Consider the following 23,140-nt stretch of genomic DNA (forward strand, 5'->3'; position numbering starts at 1 on the left):
AACTATGCTGGTCCTCCCACGTTTCCTATCTTTCGGCTCGCTGTCTGCGATCGCTTAATACCCTCCGTGTCCTGAATGGTACCTCCTGGGGAGCGGACAGAGTGGTCCTTCTCCGCCTCTATCGCGCCTTAGTGCGCTCGAAATTGGATTATGGAAGCATAGTCTACTCCTCTGCTCGGCCGTCTATTCTTCGGCGTCTCGATTCTATCCACCACCGTGGATTACGGTTAGTGTCTGGAGCTTTTTACACTAGCCCTGTGGAAAGCCTTTATGCTGAGACTGCTGAACCTCCGCTGTCCAATCGGCGAGCAGTCCTCCTGAGTCGTTATGCTAGCCATCTGTCTTCCATACCTGCTAATCCAGCCCACGACCTTTTTTTCGACGCCTCCTTTGATGTCAGGTATGCAGGCTGCTCCTCCTCCCTACTACCCCCGGGAGTCCGCTTCCGTCAACTGCTCCATTCTCTTTCCTTCCGCTTTCCTAAAACCTTCTTGACAACTTGGGGTACAGCACCGCCTTGGCTCCGTCCCCAGATCTGCCTGCTCCGTGACCTTTGTCAATTTCCCAAGGATAGTACCCCTACACTTATTTAATCGTCGGGCATTTGCTGCTCTATGTGCACAAATGACGGACGCTACATTTATTTACACCGACGGCTCGAAAACATCGTTAGGTGTAGGGAGTGCCTATATTGTTGGCGACACCCCAAATCGCTTTCGGCTTCCCGACCAATGTTCGGTTTATACTGCGGAGCTTTACGCTGTTCTCCAGGCTGTCCACTACATCCGCCGCCATCAGCGGATACAGTACGTTATCTGCTCAGATTCTCTCAGCTCTCTCCTCAGTCTCCAAGCTCTTTACCCTGTGCACCCTCTGGTCCAACGGATTCAGGACTGTCTGCGCTTGCTCCACCTGGGGGGCGTCTCGTTGGCGTTCCTCTGGCTCCCGGGACACGCTGGTATCTGTGGGAATGAGGCGGCCGATATAGCGGCCAAGGCTGCAGTCTCTCTTCCTCGGCCAGCTATTCAGTCGCTTCCCTTCACCGATATACGGAGCGGTTTATGTCGCCAAGTTGCTCATTTATGGCATGCGCATTGGTCGGCACTTCCCCGTAATAAATTGCGGGAAGTGAAAGCCCTTCCTTGCGCTTGGACCTCTTCCTCCCGAACGCGTCGTCGGGAGGAGGTAATTTTAGCTAGACTCCGGATAGGGCACTGTCGTTTTAGCCATCGACATCTTTTAAGCGGCGATCCTCCCCCACTCTGTCCCCACTGCTCTCAGCTGTGGACGGTAAGACACCTTTTAATTGAATGCCCCTATTTTAATCCGTTACGCTCCCGTCTACAGCTATCGCCTGATTTATCGTCGATTTTAGCAGATGACACGCGCTCAGCCGACCGCGTTCTCCAGTTTATTAGTGACAGTGAAATGACGTCAGTCATTTGAAGCTTTTTTGGGGACAACCACCCCCTTTCTGTAGCAGATTTTTAAGCATTCTTCTATTTTTAGTTTCTCCAATTTTCTGACTTTGTTCCCATTGCTGCTGGTTTTCAATTTCGGTTTTTTACTGTCTTAAGTCACGGGCTGGGCGCTAATGACCATAGAAGTTTTGCGCCCTAAAACCACAAAAAAAAAAAAAAAAAAAAAAAAAAAAAAAAAAAATCTTTGTTTCCGCTGTTTTGCCATAGACGGCAGTAGCAGCAAGTGGGGTTCTGGTGGTTGGTCATAGGTGTAATCAATAAGCTTAGGCATCTGTTAACATAGTGCCATAAAAATATTAGTCGATTTGTGATTGCATCATAAGGTTATTCTCAATTAAGTACGTTGACTTACGTACCCATTTCTTGCCATTTGTGGGAAGTTTTAATTTTCTGTTTTAACATGAAGAAATCTGTGGCTGTGGCTCTTAAAATGCTGGGTAAGACCAATGGTGAGGGAACTATTAGTGGAAGAACTTGCAGTGAATTTTTTCAACGCCAAAGAACGGTATTTTGACATCGAAGACCGGCATGGTGGTGGAAGACAGAATGTTTCCTTAGCTACTGAAACAGATGAAGACAGTCACAGGACATCATTATTGAAAGCAATTGATGCGTTTGAGCCTAGCACTGAAACACAAATGGCCACAATACAGCAATAGACATGTAAAGGTAATTTTGCAGCAAGTCAGTGCTCAACTCCATGTCGCAGAACCTGTCAAAATATGCATGGAATGTTGAAATGAGAAGTCCTATTCCTCCTGCCTTATTCTCCGTACTTTGATCTGTCGGGCTACCACATTTTTGATCAGTGGCATACAGTCTGGCTGACCAGCACTTCTGATCGTATGAACAAGTGCAAAATTGGATCGATCCATGGATCACCACAAAAGATGCCCAGTTATTCTGCCACAGGGTTCGTATGCTATCCGAAAGATGGGAGATTGTAGTGGCCAGTGATGGGCAATACTATTAATCATAATTTTTTTGTGAGTTTTTCACAAAAAAGTCTCGAACTTTGAGAAAAAAATGCGGAAGCAAAATTGTAGACCTAGTAATTAAAAGTAGAAATGATTAGCGGAAGCTACTGCAATAGCTTATTTATGGAGCAATTCTAATAGATAGAGGTGGCTTTCCACACTGCTTGCTTGGTGAAGTTATGCAGACCAAAATGAAAGAAAAATAAGACAGGCATATTTATCACTATTTCTTTTCAAATACTAATCCATCTAAAGTTCTGATCCCAGATGCAGCATCCTTTCAACCTCAACAGTCCAACTAATAAACTAACAAAAACTACGGTGGATATTATACCATGTTGACGCTGCTTCACTTCCTCTCATGGCATTGCCAACGATGGATACTGTTGTGATGCGAGTCAATAATTCTGAGGAGCCAAATGTTATGCACTTGCTGCTAATGATGAATGGGTGGAGGTGGCCAAAGGATCTCGTGCATTCTGTAGGGATCTGGACAAGCAAGCAAAAGATTAGTTGACGAAAGTGCACTTTAAATAAATATTCAATCTCTCTCTCTCTCTCTCTCTCTCTCTCTCTCTCTCTCTCTCTCTCTCTCTATTCAAACCCAGGCCTCCTGCTTACTTGATAGATGTTGTCCTTGTAGCTTAGTAGTCAGAGCATCTGCCTAGTGAGCTGGAGACCCACATTCGAATCCCAGTCCATCACAAATTTTCTACATTCCCCGTTGACTCCAGTCAATATCTGCTTGCTGCCAATGTCCGTAATAGCTTTGTGTCTTAACTCGATGTTATGTTTAGTACCAACTAGCAACATGGAGGTAATCTTGTACCAGAAGGTTGGTGATCATCATAATGGCAATATTCAACGTCTGCAGGAATCTTCGAGGCACCAACTCTGGCAGTATCAATAACCTAAGATACTACAGAAACTCTTTAACACTTTGCCATCATATTGGCGAGCATATAATGAGAATTTTGATCCTTGCCCAGGCCTGCATGTCAGGATGGTCGCATCCATCAGTGTACCCTACTGGGTGACCTTCCAGCACAACTTTCAGTTCTGAGAAATTTGCAAATAGTGACTAAAGGAAATTAAGCAAACTAGGAAATAATGCAAAGGGTCATGAGAAAAACCAATATAAAACCTAGGTAAGAGCTAAGTTATCATGAGGAGAGTGGGAAGAGATGGATAGAGTGGAGAAATAGATAAAAAGGAAACTACAGGAGTATTGTTCATTCCAGGTGGGGAAGGGTGGTTGTGAGCTTTCTTCTTTCGTGAAATGAAATGGTCTAGCAATAACCACCAGTTCCACTGTGACACCTCTACGGGTCTCTAGTGAAGGTAGCTGATGCCTTACCCGATAATAACGAAATGAATCTAATCAGTGGTAGAGAATAATCAGCTGGATTGTTAAAAAGAAAACCCCTCACTGGACGCACAAAAGAGTTACGTCCCAATAAAAAAGGAGGCCTGTGTAATATTGCAAGCATCATCTGTTTGGTTTCATCCCATTACACAACTCAAACCATTAATGCAATTTTGTCATATGATGACATGTTGGAGACCGTGGCTGTTTTTGAAGACAAATGTTGATGGTGTGAGGACAGCAACCAGCCACAAATTTACTTTGAGTTCCTTTATTCAAAGGAAACCGTTAACAGTTTCGAATCGTTGCGATTCATCATCAGACGGTTTACATGCTTTCTTTCTGACATTTGGTGTGTTTTTTATAGATTAATTGTCCTAAAATATAAATAAAACATAATTACAAACACGCCACACACGGATGGTTGCGTTGCAGATTTTCGTTGCATGTGACTTACGTGAAACGTCGGTTTCGAGTGATTGTTTCCATAACGTTCATCCAATCGATGTAATTGCATTTCCACTGCATCCTCGTTGTTGCACACGTAATAGTTTTCACTGTACACTTTAGATTTGTCGCTGAGATCATTCCAACCACGCACCACATGTTTTGGTACATACAAAGAGTTTACAAACATATGGGTGTCACAGATGCTATGATATATTGTAACATTTGACAATGATGTCCTATGTTTGGAAAGGATCATATATTCTTTTACAAAACTGTAATTTCTTTTACATTAGTACAGAGAGATTGATTTTTTTTATAAATATCTGTTATTGCTAATTTAATTATAAAGTTTTTTATATATATTTAGCACTGTATAGGTAAAATAGTATATTATTTTATTATATTTGGCAGCATGAGAATTATAGTAACATATAAATTTTCTACTTGATCTGCAGATAGGTGTATTAATATTATTTGCTTTGGAGGCTGGAAAGTAATTTTTGGAAATTTTTCAGGAAAGGGGTGTTAGCCAACTCTGTTTGTTCGTTAAGGATATAGTCTGGGGTGCTGTTTTTGTGTGTGTGTATTTCTAATTCTTCTAATATATTCATAGTGGCTCCTTTTTCTGTTAGATGCAAAATCTTTAAGTTGTCTTCAATATTTCCCACTGAATGGTTTTCTTCAGCAATATGGGCTGCAAATGCTGATTTGTTTAAGTTACCAAGTCTTAGAGCGTCAATATGTTCTTTGTATCTAATTTCAAAACTTCTGCCTGTCTGTCCAATGTAGAATTTTGGGCATGTATCACATTTGAGTTTGTATATTCCTGATTTACAGTAGGGACTCTTGGAGGTGTTTACATCATGGATTACTTTTTGTTGTAATTTATTATTTGTGGAAAAGCTGATTCTGATATTTTTCTTCTTTTTAAATAAGTTTGCTGTTTGGTATGAAAGTGGGCCTATGTATGGGAGAGTAGCATATTTAGGTTTGGCTTCATTGGCACACTGATTTGGCTTGAAGTGACTGCTGTGAAGTGGATCTGTGGGTTTTGTCTGCATTTTGTTGTGGAGTTTATCTATTATTGTGGGTTTATATTCATTATTATGAGCAACTGTTTTAATTATATTGATTTCATTTTGTTGGTCTGTGTCACTCATTGGTACTTTTTTAATTCGGTGTAGCATTGTTCTGAAATATGCCATTTTTTGTTGGCGGGGGTGGCAAGATGAGTTGCTAATACTGACATCTGTGGTGGTAGGTTTTCTGTAAATACTGAATTGATGTTTATTGTTACTATTGCAAATTTTCAGGTCAAGAAAGTTAATGCTTTTATTAGTTTCATGTTCAACTGTGAATTTAATATTTTTGTGCATTTTGCTAAGATCTGCTGCTAATGTATCTATTTCATTGCTTGTACCATTAAAAAGCAGTATTGTATCATCAACATATCTTCTGTAGTATATTATTTTGTTTGAGGTGTGCTGGTTGGCAGAAAAGAATTTTTGTTCTATATGGTTGATGTAGATGTCAGCCAATATCCCAGCTAAGCTACTTCCCATTGCCAAACCATCATGTTGTTGGTACAGTTTGTTGTTGAAGCTAAAGTAATTATGCTCTAGAATAAGTGAAAGTATTTCAATGAGTTCACAGATCTCTGCAACACTGATTTTCTTATATTTAAGCAGATTGTTTCTTATAATGTTAATAGTCTCTTTTACAGGGTTGTTTGTGTACAGGTTGACTATGTCTAGTGATGCTAATTTAGCTGTTGGTGGGATGTGGATGTATTTAATTAAGCTTATGAGTTCCTGTGTGTTATGTATGGTGTAGTTATTTTCAAATGTATAGTATTTGGTAATGAGGTCTTTTAATTTACGGCTTATGAAGTATGCAGGGCTGTTTCTTGAGTTAACAATCGGGCGAATGGGACAATTTTCTTTATGAACCTTTGGCTGTGCACGCAGTTTTGGTGCCGAGGGATTCATTGTTATGCAGTTACGTATTTCATATTTGTTCAGTAAAAAGTTACAGTTTTGTAGTAGCTTTCGGAGTTTAGTTTGGAATTTTACTGTAGGATCTGTCTTTATTTCAGTAATATTGTTGCTATGGAAAAATTGCAAGGTTTTTCTCTACATATTCTCTTTCATGCATTATGATTAAAGAATTTCCTTTGTCAGCTTTTACTAAGAGTGCTTTACTTTCAGACAGTTTGCTGTTAATATTTTCAGGTCTTTAAGTTCAGTGTTTTTACGGGTATTATTTGTTTGAAGTTGTTTCATTATCAGTTTATTTGTCTTGTATGCAACTGCATTTTTCTCACATGTGTCTAGTTTTGCTGTGTCACAAGCAAGTTTTGTGCAGGCTATGAGGTTTTTAACACTGTGATTATTGAGATTTGTTCCAATATTATGTTTCAGACCTTTATTTAATAAAGTGAGTTCACTGCTGCTAAATTGGATGTCAGTTGTATTAATGACTCTATCAAAAAAATTTTTGTGTTGGCTTAGCTGCTTGTTATTATCAAACTCTGGATTGTTCATAGACTTTAAGGCTTCAATTTTCTTTTTGTGTTTGGATAGGATAATCTTTTGTTCTTTGTCTACTTTATCGTCTATGTGCTGTAGGATGTGCGAGAATTGTAAAGGTGAGAGGCTGTGTCCTAGCTGCAGATGCAAGTTGTACATGACATTGTTTAAGTGTTCTTTTTTCTTGTATTGCATTTTAATCTCTGTCTTTAGCCATATATTTTCACATTTCTGCTTAGCAAATCTGGCAGCTTTAGTTTTGCAGTTAATTTTGACTTTGACATATTTTGGGACTATTTTAAGTGACATACACTCTTTGTTGAATTTAATGTTAAGAGACGTTTTCATTAGGTTAATTTTATGTTTCTTGAAAGCATGTATATTTCTCATTACCTGGCGAGGTAAGCTTAATGCAATTTTGTCATATGATGACATGTTGGAGACCGTGGCTGTTTTTGAAGACAAATGTTGATGGTGTGAGGACAGCAACCAGCCACAAATTTACTTTGAGTTCCTTTATTCAAAGGAAACCGTTACCGGTTTCGAATCGTTGCGATTCATCATCAGACGGTTTACATGCTTTCTTTCTGACATTTGGTGTGTTTTTTATAGATTAATTGTCCTAAAATATAAATAAAACATAATTACAAACACGCCACACACGGATGGTTGCGTTGCAGATTTTCGTTGCATGTGACTTACGTGAAACGTCGGTTTCGAGTGATTGTTTCCATAACGTTCATCCAATCGATGTAATTGCATTTCCACTGCATCCTCGTTGTTGCACACGTAATAGTTTTCACTGTACACTTTAGATTTGTCGCTGAGATCATTCCAACCACGCACTCATCTTGCCACCCCCGCCAACAAAAAATGGCATATTTCAGAACGATGCTACACCGAATTAAAAAAGTACCAATGAGTGACACAGACCAACAAAATGAAATCAATATAATTAAAACAGTTGCTCATAATAATGAATATAAACCCACAATAATAGATAAACTCCACAACAAAATGCAGACAAAACCCACAGATCCACTTCACAGCAGTCACTTCAAGCCAAATCAGTGTGCCAATGAAGCCAAACCTAAATATGCTACTCTCCCATACATAGGCCCACTTTCATACCAAATAGCAAACTTATTTAAAAAGAAGAAAAATATCAGAATCAGCTTTTCCACAAATAATAAATTACAACAAAAAGTAATCCATGATGTAAACACCTCCAAGAGTCCCTACCGTAAATCAGGAATATACAAACTCAAATGTGATACATGCCCAAAATTCTACATTGGACAGACAGGCAGAAGTTTTGAAATTAGATACAAAGAACATATTGACGCTCTAAGACTTGGTAATTTAAACAAATCAGCATTTGCAGCCCATATTGCTGAAGAAAACCATTCAGTGGGAAATATTGAAGACAACTTAAAGATTTTGCATCTAACAGAAAAAGGAGCCACTATGAATATATTAGAAGAATTAGAAATACACACACACAAAAACAGCACCCCAGACTATATCCTTAACGAACAAACAGAGTTGGCTAACACCCCTTTCCTGAAAAATTTCCAAAAATTACTTTCCAGCCTCCAAAGCAAATAATATTAATACACCTATCTGCAGATCAAGTAGAAAATTTATATGTTACTATAATTCTCATGCTGCCAAATATAATAAAATAATATACTATTTTACCTATACAGTGCTAAATATATATAAAAAACTTTATAATTAAATTAGCAATAACAGATATTTATAAAAAAAATCAATCTCTCTGTACTAATGTAAAAGAAATTACAGTTTTGTAAAAGAATATATGATCCTTTCCAAACATAGGACATCATTGTCAAATGTTACAATATATCATAGCATCTGTGACACCCATATGTTTGTAAACTCTTTGTATGTACCAAAACATGTGGTGCGTGGTTGGAATGATCTCAGCGACAAATCTAAAGTGTACAGTGAAAACTATTACGTGTGCAACAACGAGGATGCAGTGGAAATGCAATTACATCGATTGGATGAACGTTATGGAAACAATCACTCGAAACAGACGTTTCATGTAAGTCACATGCAACGAAAATCTGCAACGCAACCATCCGTGTGTGGCGTGTTTGTAATTATGTTTTATTTATATTTTAGGACAATTAATCTATAAAAAACACACCAAATGTCAGAAAGAAAGCATGTAAACCGTCTGATGATGAATCGCAACGATTCGAAACTGTTAACGGTTTCCTTTGAATAAAGGAACTCAAAGTAAATTTGTGGCTGGTTGCTGTCCTCACACCATCAACATTTGTCAAACCATTAATAGCTTGATTTTTGTTGACATTATCATTTGCCGACTGAATGGCACAACAATTTCTTTAGTTAGTTATGAAATCCATTATCCATTACAAACCTACACATAGCATATCAACACTGATTATTTTTAACTCCTTGTATGCAACAAATCTGTGCTGCTGACCTTACATTCAGCAAACATGAAATTGTTTCCACACATAAATAGGAGCACTCAATCCAGACTGGACCAGGACTTGGGGGGAGGGAGAGGGGGGGGGGGGAGGAGGAGAAGGATAATGTCATTATTTCTCATGCTATAAGCGAGACACAAGATGCGAATTTTACATATACAAGTCATTGGGAAAAGGATGGTATGAAGCATATAGCTGGACCAGCATGCCCACCCATGGGCAACGGTGAGCAAAAACCTGATGAACAGGAAGCCAGGCCATAGCCTATGCAACTTTACTGTCTGGTCTGAGTGAACATGGGATCGAGTGGCCAAGTGGCTAGAGTGTGTGCGAAACGAGATGTGTACACAGTGCAATGGGTCACCTGACAGGTAGCTTATGCTAAATGTCTGCCCGCAGCTAATGTTTGCTCAGTGCCCCCTTGGGGCAGTGTTGGAACACTTTGTCCTAGATGGTGCAGATACCCATTTAATTGCAGAATGCTCTCATTATACACGCTGTTATTATGACTGGTTTTGTGACAGAGAAAAAATCTTTGCAGCTAGTTCATATGAAATGAACCCATATCTGTATCATTGCAATGAAATCCTTTTGATCTGAGGTCGTGTCAGAATGTTGCCATCTGTTCTCTTACAAACAGTTGGGTCACCAATCGCACGCCCTCTTCTGGAGAAGTATTCCTCTCCTCAGGTGTCCTGTGGTGGAGGGAGCCCCTCTGGGAAACCATCCTGCTTGAACCATGTGACTCGCTGTCAGGCACTGGCCAACAGTTGAGGGAATTGCAGGCCCTGGATCTTAGAACCTCCTGTTCTGTTCCTCATCTTAACTTGGACAAATCTTAGCATATTTTTAACACCTTCACAATTTCAAAAGACAAGTCTATGAAGAAATCAAAGAAAATTATTTTGCCATTCCTAGATATTCCTTCTTCACCTGCCCCAAAATTTATGTTCCTGAACACTGTATAAACACAAGTGCTGGTGATTGAAGACTCTGGAATGTGGTTCTCTACAAGGGCTGCTTTGAGTTCCAACTTTTCCTCTTTCCATGGCGATTGTGCAGTGGAATTAGAGTACTGCTGCCACTTCCCTGAACCACTGCTACTTTTATTCTATCTCGCGATGTCACTTTGCAAGAAACCATCTTTCTGATAGTTACTTTCCTAAGTTCTGCTTCGACAATAGTTACTGTAATATTTGTGCCAAACCCACAGAGTGGTTTGCACATATGTACACACAAATGTTATAGTGAACGGGTGCCTTTACAAACAAGGTTGGAAGTGGTGGCTGTACAGTTTCGAACAACTGTTAGTAGCACTATTTGCAATATTGACACGCTGTAGGGGGTGAAAAATAAGCTACTCTGAGTAGCTCAACTTGATACATAATCACCCCACCTCCAGTCTTCCTCCTCCTTGGGGATTTTAATGTACGTAACTCACTGTGGTGGACATCCAGACACTCCAGTAGGTGTCTCCGCATCAACTAGTTGCTTGATTATTGTTGTCAGTGACAGATTCCGTACCCACTTCAGCACAGCACATAACTCATTCTCGGCTGTTGATGTTCCATGGCTCATGCAACTTAATCACGTTATTACAAAAGACTGTATGTAATGCTGTGAGCCAGTGACCATTTCCCAGTGGTCTTGGTATCCCCATCCGCCCCCCCCCCCCCTTCCAAACCAACCTGCCTCTAACGCATTCCAGAGGGCAAACTGGCAGATTTGTGGTTTGAAGGCCACCTTTTCCTGTCCCCCCATCTGGACCTTTGATAGTGTTTCTAGAGCTGTAAATTGCCATTACTAACACCACTGATGTAGCAATTCCCATTCTGCAAGGGTATCACTGACCAATACTGTGGTGGATGAGGAAATTGGGGTGCCAATTAGAGGCTGCCAGCAAGCTCTTCAAATGGCGGGTCATGAGCTATGTAGTGAAGCATTTACAGAATGGGAACTGTTTTGTGCCCTCCTCTTATCCCATGACACAGCTAAGGTGCTGACATGATCCATAATCAAATGATGCAACACCTAAATGTGGACTGCAAAATTGCCTTCTCAGAGTCTTTAGTCGTATCTGGCTTAGAGGTGAACTCCGCTTAATAGTATCCTCTAAATTGTATCATCATTTAGATCCTTAAGCTATGATAGGATCCTACTTTCATTGATAGCTACTGGTCAACCAGTTTCACTTGTGGGCTATGTGAATTACTTGAGAGAATGATAAAACATTAACTGTCATGGGTCCTTGTGCTGCCAACCCTGTTATCTAACTAGCAGTGTGATTTCCAGGAAGCTGGTCCACAACCAGTCAGATTAGAAATGTCGATAAGATTAGCCTTTACTAAACCGTCGCACTATTATTTAAGTTTTCTACGTAAGACATACAAACCTTCATATGTAATTGAGTTAATAAAAATATAGCTTGAGTAGCATAATGTCACACATCTTGTACAAGCTGCAAAGAAGCCCAGTTGGTGTTAATACATCATGTGGGTGATGGATGTCTGAACAGCTATTTCAGTTCAATGCCATTGTCATGTTATTCCTAGGTGGGTAATAAACTTAAGTACATCATCTTTCTGTAGAGTTCAGAAAGTTCAAAAGTTGAATGTTTGGAAAAGTCTCTCACACACTGTAGCAGAGTTGGCGAGCAGGGAATGTTTTACTGAGGAAATTTTATCATGTAGATTTGAAAATTTGTAATTCTGGCGTTTGAGAGAAATCTCCTTACAGAAGTAACTTCAGTTCTTGACTTGCCAATGAAAGACAGATATTTAGGTAAGAAAATGCACTTACTTTATATGTAATCCCTAAGTACACTTTGTCAAACATTTCTTCAGGTATTAAGATGCTGTGAGATATACAAAATAACCATTTACAGTTGCCATAAACTTTTTATTGGACTCATAAGATTTACAAACCACTGATTTCCTTAGGCTTGTGACAAGATGGGTGTTCTGTATGGTGAATAGTGTTGATGTCAAATGATTCGTACTTCAGATTCCTCAGTTTTCCAGTTTTGAAAGCACAGTTGTGGACAGGTGCTTTGCCCTGATAAAATATTTTCTCCTTCATTTTGTAGTCACTCTCTTCTTGTGTGTATTTGTAGCCTCTTGGGCCAAAGCACTTGTGTAGCATTTAGGATTTTTGTTGTATACTTTGCAAAGTAATCCCTGGGGATATTCCCATTGCACCCCAGAAAGAAACAGGCCTTTATCTCTCTGGCAGATGAAAATATACTTCATACTTTCTGGCACTGTGCCACTGGCATCCACCTGCTACTTTGTTGTTTCATTTTTGGTCTGAGATTGGGAACTCGTGCCTCATTCACACTAACAGGCATGTGCATAAGATGTTGAATTAAAAAATACTCAAACTATTGCTGGTAAATTTGCATCTTCATAATGTAAAATGTACAGTATACTTTCTCATGATAAACAGTATCATTTCATACATCTTGAATTTCCGGTAGCCATTTTTACTCAAGGCTCATCCACTGGTAAGCCAAAACATATAACTACTACCCTCCATGAGATTCAACACCTAGTGGCATTGGGGACACACCATTTAATAACAAAAGTATGTAAGGGCATTAGACAAATGGGGTATCATTCTAATGGTAATAGAGGCCACAAATAAGAATGTTAACTCATTAACTGACATTTAACTTCAGCAAAAGGCAGATTATGGCTTGGCACATGGTAACAAGCATCTTGTAAATGGTAAAACTAATCTGCTGTTTGTGAGCTACTGTTGTAAAAATCTGTGAAAAGTGGTTAAAGGGCAGTGGAACCACTGGCAGCAAGGAGTTTTATGCCCACACCTCACACAGAACATGGACATGGGAGGCTTGCCTGCTCTTTAAAGCAGGATAGGTGGTGATCTGTGGTAGAGCTGATGACAGTGTATAAAGCTACTGCAGATAAGTATTTCAGAGTGCATAGTTCTTTGAACATTGTGTTCCACAGCAGGTGTAGGAGTCTACGTGATCCCATGTTGGTTCAGGGATCATGTCTGGATATGCCATCTTCCAGGCAAAGGGCTACACAAAGCAAGCACCATGCCTGGTGGGGACAGTGTTACACCATTGGGGACATTCATTGGGGCTTTCATGGGACTTGTGCCAGTTATCAAAGGCTCCATAACAGCTGCAGGGTAAAGCAGCCAGCAAGTTGTGGCTAATGTTGGCAGTAATGATGGCTATTACTTGGGTTCTGAGGCCACCCAAGTTTATAGGGGCAGCTGTTAGAAGTGCTGAAGACTACCGACCTTGCGTGCATGATGCGAGCAGAGCTCACAATTTGCAGCATCATTTGCAGAATTGATTTAATTCTTTTCATTTGCAGCTGACAAGGGAATGGTCCAATAAGACATGTCGAAACCTATTCTGAATTTTTTACACAGTAAGAAGACAATGAAAGAAATGCACTACCAGAATTTTAGTTGCTAAGAGGCACTGCAAGTATTTTGTAAAAAATGTTGAAGTTACACATTTTTCCCATGTGAAGAATAGCGTATAACAGCAGTTTATACAGCCCTGTCTGCCTAGCGTGTGACTCGGCGAATCGCTCACGCAGTGCTGCATAACAGAATTATCTGGAGTTCACAGACACCAACTTTAAGCACCTAAAGCCTGGTTTACAGTGGAGCAAATGGAAGCAGACATGTGCGAATGAGCACTTGCAGAAAATACACTACAGTGCACTTGAATATGGGTAGAATCATTTATGATAGAGGGAATGGAAGAGAACACAAGGTAGCGAACATTGCCTATGAATGCCGTGTTACTGGTTTTTAGTTTCTGGAGCTAAAATTCAGCATACAGGATACAACTCTACCATATTAGAGCCACAATGTGAAACTTTGCTGTTCAGTGAAGATTATTTTGCATGGTGAGCACACTGTTCTTGATAGAGTACGCTAAAATGGCGCAGGGAAGGCAGAATTTAAGTGTGTCAATTTGTATGGAAGTATGACGTGTGGAGATCGCGCACTTTACATGGAATTGCGTCTGCATCTCTCCTTCGCACCGGTCCAAAATTTTTGTAGTATGTCGGCTGCCGTTTTTCCCAGGCTTCTCATTACCATTGAGGGGCAATTTATAAACAGAACACTAATTACCAACGTTGATAATTATTTCAAGAGGTGACACAGCTAGCATTTCCACTACACATGTAAGGTCTAATGGTCATATTCTTTTTTTTCTTTCTTTTTTTTACCCCTGAAACAAAAATGGTGTAGTGGTAAAATGCCCACTTTGTGGTGCTGAGAGCACTGGATCAAATCTCGTTCAGGCCACATTATTTTCACTATGATTTTTAACTGAGCATTCACTTATCACAGATGCTGGAGTGGCCACAAAAGACATGCAAGGATTCCACATTAAACTGCAGGTCTCCATTTTCCAATTAGGTAACTGGGGAAGGTTAGGGACACGTAAGTAGCTGCAGTGGCGACCAGTTGAAAGACCTGCAAGAGGCCTACTGGTTGCACCAGACAGAATTCTCTTTCGCTCGTGCTTGTCAGCTTGTTTGCTCTGGTGAAAACCCAGTTTAAACTATACAAATATTTTTTTGAATAACTTCATATCGACAGTTCAGTTCTTGCACATGTGTAATTCTGGTAAAAGTGGCTACCAGAGAAAAGAAAATCGTGGCAGTGTTTGATATCAAAGACGAATTCAATCAGTGAGGACTACATTTCAGAACAATTCCTGTAGGCCATTTCTTACAATAATTTTTGAATTTTGTACATTTTACTATCAGTGAAACAATTCTTTTTTCATTTCCTGTAATCTTCATGAAAATCCGAAGTGTCTATTGAATGACAAAAACAAACATTTTTCTTGCACCAGGCACCCCGGACAAAGGAAAAATTGATGATGCCAGGCACTTCTTAGTAACAGAGTTTTATTTAGACAGAACTGGGATGGAATCAGAAATGATCCCGGCCATTATTTTGCATGTTGTGCTGCATACGAGGCATACTTGATCAAAGTCGTGAAGAAAACTGGTAATGCACAAATGACTATAGCTTCAGAATACCATTGATAAACCTGAAATGAGGGAGAGATATTCGTAATTATGTTGTCTGATAATTTACTGAAAAATGCTTTCCACTGACAAAGAAATTCTTTATCAAGAGGTTGAATCGCAGTAGTAATTCCAGACGGAATCCACATTACATCTACAGATTTTTTGCCATCCTCCACAAAAACAGGCATCGTTGTATGTCCAGATCCTGAATCAAACAAATGCAGTGAATTAGTTTCTGCAGCTGGTAGGAATACGTTTCAAACGAAATGTTGAAAATTATTCTTTCCCATTTTTTCCAGATTTTGATAGGTCAATTATAAGATTTTTGCAACTAAACAGTCCATTTTTTATTTTTGGTCCTAGTTTGCCTTGTGGTTCTTGAAGACAGATATACAGCTGTGGAAACAGTAAACCACTCATACTTATCACTGGAGTTATTGTATATGAATGTGACATTGCATTCATTGGTTGGGCAACCGACTCTTTCTTTTCATCCCAAAATGGTGAAGTGCAGTGTGCATGCAGATCTTTCATGAAACCTGACTGATAAGCATTATAGACAGCAGTTGCAGTGGGAACAGCAAGTTTTGTCTTTACGTCAGCTATGAATTTCTCTATAGCATTGTCTATCACTGTCAGCTGCTCTACATGTTTACCCAATGTCATTTTGTGACTTCCTATTCTGTACGATTTCTTGAGCCTACTTAGCCAGATCAACGAAGCCTGGAAATTAGCATTGTACATGTCAGATGCAGTTCAGAGGGCCCAGTCTCACAGATCTCCATTGCTAACGGTGCATAGCCTCTCATGAGCAGTTCTAAATCTTTCAAACAATTTATCATTCATATGGTTTTGGGTTTCTGTATGGCGCATATTTCTGACTTCATGTAATTCATTCTTCCATTTGTACAGTTCATGCCCCATTTTACAAAACGAAAACACCTTTGCACACTACATAACTTCAAGCTTTTTTTCCTTCCTTCATTTAACCAGTATTTCACTGCTTTTTCTTTGTTGTTGAAAGCTGTTGCAGTACATCTTTCTTTTAGGTTTTGAAGGTATTCTTCTTCAGGACTGTTACTGGCACAAATGGTGTCATCTGAACCACAATTCGAGGATTCGTCACAGTTATTTCCTATTTCTTCTAACATATCCACAATTTCAAACGAAATGTCGATATCATTCAAATGAATGTCAAGGAAATCAACTAACAAATGACATATGTACGTCCTCAGGAGAAGTAGGTGATTTCGGCTGGAAACCACAATCTTCATATTTCATCATTGTTAAATTGAGAATGTTAACTGGATTCCATGTTACTATGAAACTGGAAGGAAAAAGGTAATATTAGCAGGCATGCCTTAAGAAAGCACAAATATTAATTCAGCTTTGTCTGTATTGTCAATACTTACCAATACTGCAAAAAGCAACTGATAATTTGTAATAGGTGTTACTTGAGTGGCTAATTTGAGAGAATAGTAACTGTGTACTGTAGTGTCAGAGAAACTATTGATGAATGGTAACCTGAAATTTTCTTTACAAATTATGATGAGGTTGTGTCCAATTTCCTGTTTACAGATGTACAGCTGACCTTGGCTGCGTGTGTGCGCCTAGTTGCGCATGCGCAGTTGCTGCAGTGCCAGTAGGGGTGTATTTAGTCAATACAGATTAGATATCACTAAAGGGGAGGGGGAGGTGTACATTGTAGTCAGAAAGAAATATTGTTCTATCAAGGTCAAAACTGAGTCTGATTATGAAACTATCTAGATGTGTGTAACAAATCTAGGTAAGCTGAAGTTAATTATTGAATGTTTTTACCGTTCACCTGATGCCACCACAACAGTGTTTCACTCAGAATAAGTTTATGATCAGTAGAGTGCCAAAAAAATTATGCAATATTAGTTGGAGGTGAAAAAAAAAAATCGTGCATGGAGGTGACTTTAACCTGCAGAGTATAGAATGGGACTTCTGTGGATTCAATGAAGGGGGCACAGACAGGCAGTCTTGTGAAGTACTTTTGAGCACAGTTTTCTGAAGACTGTTCAGTAGCTACTTAGATAGCCAACATGCAGTGGAAATATTGTAGACCTTGTTGCTATAAACAGGCCTGACCTTACCGATGTCCATATACGGACATGATTTAGTGATCATGAAGTCGTCTTGACAGTGGTTGCTGAAGTTAATAAATCCATCATGAAGGCTAGAAAGTATTTTTTGTGGAAAGAGCAGATAAGTCATTGTTAGCATCCCAGTTAGAAAATGAATGTATGTAATTTAGTTCCAATATGATGAACAGACCAATGTCATGGCCTTAGAGGAATTATGAGCAAAGTTAAAACATATTTTAATTTGCACGCTGGAGAAGTATGTGCAATGAGTGGATTAAGGATGGAGAATCCCACTGTGGTTTAATAACAAAATTTGGAAAATGCTTAGGAAGCAGGGACCGTTGCACTCTGAAGTTCGAAAAAGAATGCGCAAATGAGAAGAGGTAAAAGTTAGTACAAATTCTTGCGTATGTAAAAAAAAAATGTGTGAAACATAGACCGAAGACTACCATCATACTTTAGCAAAAAACCTTGCCGAGAAATTAGGTAGATTCTGGTCTGACATAAAATTGCTAAGTGGGTTGAAGGCACCTATCCAGTTACACAAGATAGGGATATATTCGATCTAACAGCAACAAAAAAATAGACCTGACTTTTATTAGGATATCCACATAAACTGGTGTGTGTGTGTGTGTGTGTGTGTGTGTGTGTGTGTGTGTGTGTGTGTGTGTGTGTGTGTGTGTGTGTGTGTGTCCATTTAGAGGAACTATGACTCAATTCCAAAAGATTAGTTGACCATGCACTGGATTGGTAGGTACCCTGTAGAACAGTTTATATGAGAGGGACCCTCCATTGTATAAAGTCATTGTAAAGAAACTTCTAAGGAAACAGACTAGGCCAACAGCATAATAGGTCTAAAACAAAGTATAGGACTGTCGATAGAAACACATTTGGATGTTAAGAGGGAAATACATGAAGCGTTCAGTTACTACCATAACAGAATATTTTCAAATGATCTTTCACAAAACCCAAAGTAATTCTGGTGTTGTATAAAAGCTGTTAATGGCACCCTAGGAAATGAGACAGGAACTGAAATTTCAGTTTAGCAAAACAAACTGAAATGCTTAACTCTGTTTTCAAATGTTCATTCACAGGGGAAAACCCAGGAGAATTGTCCCAGTTTGTCATACCACTGAAGAGGTGAGTAGTGAAATCACCATTAGTGTCCGTGGTGACGAGAAACAGCTGAAATCATTAAAACTGAACAAAGCTCCAGTGTATGAAGAAATCTGTATAAGTGTCTATACTTAATTTGCGGCTGAGTTTAACCGCTCTTCTAACTGTGATCTTTCATAGATCCCTTGAACAAAAAACCATGCCCAGTAATTGGAAGAAAGCACAAGTCCCATCTGTCTGCAAGACAGGTAGTAGAAGTGAGCCACAAAACTGCCATGCAATATCCTTGACATCAATGTGTTGTAGAATCTTAGAAAAAAGCTCATTTATAATGAGATATCTTGAACAGAATCACCTCATCCGTACCAGTCAGCATGGACTCTGAAAATATCGATTGTGTGGAACCCAACTCACAATTTTCTCACTTGACATACAGAAAGCTTTAGATCAAGGTAGTATGCAGTATTTGTTGGTTTTCAAAAAGCATTTGACTCAGTGCCACACCTATTCTTATTATCAGAAGTCTGATCATATGGGTTATCAAGTGAAATTTGCTACTGGACTGAGGACTTTTTGGTAGGGAGGATGCTGCATGTTATCTTGGATCGAGAGTCATCGTCAGATGTAGAAGTAACTTCAGGTTTGCCCCAGGGAAGTGTGTTGGGGCCCTTGCTATTCATGTTGTATATTAATGATCTTTTGGACAATATTAATAGTAAGCTCAGACTTTTTGGAGATGATGTATTTGCCTAAAATGAGGTACTTTGTCTAAATATTCAGTCAGATCTTCATAGAAGATTTCAGAGTGGTGCGAAGATTGGCAACTTTGTAGTGATATGAAACAGAATGATGATGTAGGCTCACTTGGGTAAAGCAGGTGGTAGACTTTGGTTTCTTGGTAGAGTGCTGGGATAATTGCAGTCAATCTACAAAGGAGATTGCTTACAAATCACTCTGGCAACACATTCTAGAATACTGCTAAACTGTGTGGCACCTGTACCAAATAGAACTAAGAGAGGATATTGAACATGTACAGAGAAGGGCAAAACAAATGGTCAGAGGTTTGTTTGATCAGTTGGAGTGTGTTGCCGAGATGCTGAAGAAACTAAACTGGTAGACTCGTGAAGATACACGTAAATTAACACAAGAAAGTCTACTAGCAAAGTTTCAAGAACTGGCTTTAAATGACAACTCTAGGAATGTACTACAACCCAATATGTATCGCTTACATAGGGATCACGAGGACAAGATTAGAATAATTACAGCATGCACAGACACATTCAATCAATCATTCTTCCTGCACTTTGTACATGAATGTAATGAGAAGAAACTCTAATAACTGGTACAATTGGACTATTCCCTGCACTTCTTGGTGGTTTGCATTGTATAGATGTGGTTGTAAATGTAGATTTAGACGTAGTTTGTCCAGTGTGGTGTTGCAACAGAAGACAGCAAAAGGAAAATGGAAGTTTTGAATTTCTTACTTCAGAAATCTTAATACAGAAGAATCGTACAAACATATACTGTCCTGAATGAGATTTTCACTCTGCAGCGGAGTGTGCGCTGTTATGAAACTTTCCTGGCAGATTAAAACTGTGTGCCGGACCGAGACTTGAACTCCGGACCTTTGCCTTTTGCGGGGAAGTGCTCAACCATCTGAGCTATCCAAGCATGACTCACGCCCCATCCTCACAGCTTTACTTCCGCCAGTACCTCGTCTCCTACTTTCCAAACTTCAAAGAAGTTTCATAACAGCACAAACTCCGCTGCAGAGTGAAAATCTCATTCTGGAAACATCCCCCAGGCTGTGACTAAGCCATGTCTTCGCAATATCCTTTCTTCCAGGAGTGCTAGTTCTGCTAGGTTCCAGGTGCTAGTTCTGCCCTCAAAAAAAGAACTGGTTGAAGTATAGGTTAGATTGGAAGGTAACAGTTTGGTTGAGAATTGGCAAAGCCCAGTGAATATGAAGCTAAAAAAACCTTGTTTTGGTGACACTGATCTGTAGCTTAGCCTGTTTGAAACAGTCAATGACAGTGCATTAGTCACCATATTGTGTACAGTGTTTGTCATATGTTTCCTACATCACTGATCAAAGCCGATGACTTGTATTTCCTCTATATCCTGTTCCCTGATATGTGAGTGGCTCGAAGACTTCTTAAGTAATGTAACCCAGTACATTGTTCTTGACAGTGAGTGTTCATCAGAGACAATTGTATCATCAGGAGTGTCCCAGGGAAGTGTGAGTTATAGGACCACTCTTATTGTCTGTTTCGATAAATGATCTGGCAGACAGGGTGAGCAGCAATCTGCAGCTGTTTCTTGAAGATGGTGTTGTGCATGGGAACTTTATCATTAAGTGACCACAGGAGGGTACAAAATGACTTGAACATAATTTCTACTAGTCTTCACCAGTACCAATGGCTTATTCCAGTAGTGTGTCAGTGTCAGTTTCAGACTATAATTGTGCTACAATTATTGTAAGGAGCATGATAGTGAATTCACATCATTGTTTTGGCCACCAAATTTGCCTGTTCTGAACCTGACTGAATACATATGAAACATTACTGGGTACCAGCTCCTTGTCCATAAATCATTAGTTTGTGATTTAGGGTAATTGCATGACTTGTATGTAACCATCTGGTGTCACCTACCTCCAGAAATCTACCAAGGACTTGTTGAATTCGTGCAAGGCACAATCGTTGCTGTATTACGTTCCAGAGGTAGACCAGGACTCTGTTAAACAAATGTTCGTAATGTTCTGATTTGTCACTATATTACATCTTGGCCTATACCTTCACTAACTGTTCACGCTGGAGGTCATTGTTCATGAGGAGTGGAAAAGAAAAAGATCCTACATGAACTCTTCAGTAAGCTTACCTCAGTTGTCAAGTTCTGTTGACAGTTTGTGATCAATTCATCTGTAAGAGGCTAATAATTGTTTTGCTTAACTTCTTTAGTGAAAATGTAGCTCATTTCTTGATTTTTGTAGGTAGGATTACAGAGCATCTTGTATGTTTTTCGGTATGTTTGTTGCAACTGAAGAAATATCATCCTATTGCGTAAGCCTGACATTAATTTTTATATGTACGATCATCTTATTGTTTAATGTATGAAGATCTTTTTGTATCATACACCTGTTTTCGAGGCCTTTGGCTCAAATTTGTAATTTTCTGTTCCAGTTATTTACGATGATCACTGCTATGTCATATGCCTGTCAAACAAGAAGATTCATGTTGTAAAGAGGAAGTTTGTTCCAAACCAAGTGGATCCAGTAACTGTTTGAGATTGTCAACAGATCGTTAATTTATGTATATTTTATACTGCTGTTGGTATTTTTGTATGGGCTGTTTTTCTTATGTTCTGCCATTTATTTAAATTTTGTTAATTTAATGCTTAGTGTTGTAAATACTTTTCAGTAATATTGAGATGACTGACCAGAATTAACATTATCCTAGTCATGCGTAATAACTGTGTGCCTGGAAGTACGTGACAGGGGTCGATGACTTTTGTCAAAATTTATACCATATGATTGAAGAGACTGAGTATGTAGATGACCTCATCTTTCAGTTCTACTAGATGTTCAGTTTTAAATGTAGGTCATATTAATGTATTCAGTGATCTCTACCGAGCTTTCCATTACAGTCAAAATAGTGCCTGTTTATATGAAATGCCTTTTTTTACATATCAGAGTTTGGAATAACTGTTGAGATTGAACTGTTTGTCTGCTGTTGCTTGCATGCAGTTTTTAAACAACAACAAGTGTATTGTAATAGATGCAGAATAGCACAATTAATTTGTATTAACATATTTTTGTACGTTCTGGTGTCATTGCTAAATTAGTGTCCTCACTGCACTGTTTGTTCCTCATTGTGTTCACTACCTTGTGTGTTTGCTTTATTTAATGTTACTCTTCCTTGCTCACAGCAGATAATTTATTGAACCAGTCAACACTTGTGAAAAAGAGAGAGACTTAATTTTGTAAATTGTTTTTAGAAAATAAACAAAATGCTTATAATTTTTGGTGTGTTTACTTTAGTACGAGGCGTGTTTTTTAAGTAAATACCGTTTTGCCGCAGCGCTGCAGTCAGCGTTCTGCGCGTGCGCACTGGGTACCTGCATCTGTTGTGTACGCACTGACGCCATTACAGTCTGATTCTTACTTGTTTATGTTGTGTACTGAGTGTTTAAGATGCCTCCTATAATCGTGAGTCCCTCTGACTGTGAAGTATGGGCTGTTATAAGATTTCTTAGTGCCAAAGGCCTAAAAGCAATCAATATTAATCATGAAATCTGTGCAGTTTATGAAGAAAACATCATGAGTGATGGAATGGTAAGAAAGTGGGTGAGAGCATTTAAAGATGGCCGCAAAAATGTGCATGATCAACAACGGAGTGGGCATCCTTCAGTCATTAATGAAAGTTTGTTGGAGGAAGTGGACAATAAGATGAGAGAAAACAGACGCTTTACGATTTTCTTCTTGCGGGATGACTTTCCTAATGTTTTGCTCAGTGTTTTGTATGGCATTGTGACCGAGCACTTGAATTACCGAAAATTGTGTGCGTGTTGGGTACCGAAAATGTTGATGGATGT

General features: G+C 39.2%; 1 protein-coding gene across 3 annotated transcripts in view; it reads left to right on the top strand.

Annotated features, from left to right (window-relative positions):
• Positions 1-22,565, top strand: part of LOC126161670 (ragulator complex protein LAMTOR4) — a 46,057-nt gene extending 23,492 nt beyond the window's left edge. For all 3 annotated transcript variants that reach the window (XM_049917670.1, XM_049917669.1, XM_049917668.1), the window contains exon 4: positions 21,730-22,565. In XM_049917670.1, coding sequence (XP_049773627.1) covers positions 21,730-21,833 — 104 coding nt within the window. In that variant the 3' untranslated portion in view covers positions 21,834-22,565. The remainder of the gene's footprint in view (positions 1-21,729) is intronic.
• Positions 22,566-23,140: the final 575 nt, after the last annotated feature.

This window comes from Schistocerca cancellata, chromosome 2, assembly GCF_023864275.1.
Source record: "Schistocerca cancellata isolate TAMUIC-IGC-003103 chromosome 2, iqSchCanc2.1, whole genome shotgun sequence".
NCBI classification, from domain to species: Eukaryota; Metazoa; Arthropoda; class Insecta; order Orthoptera; family Acrididae; genus Schistocerca; species Schistocerca cancellata.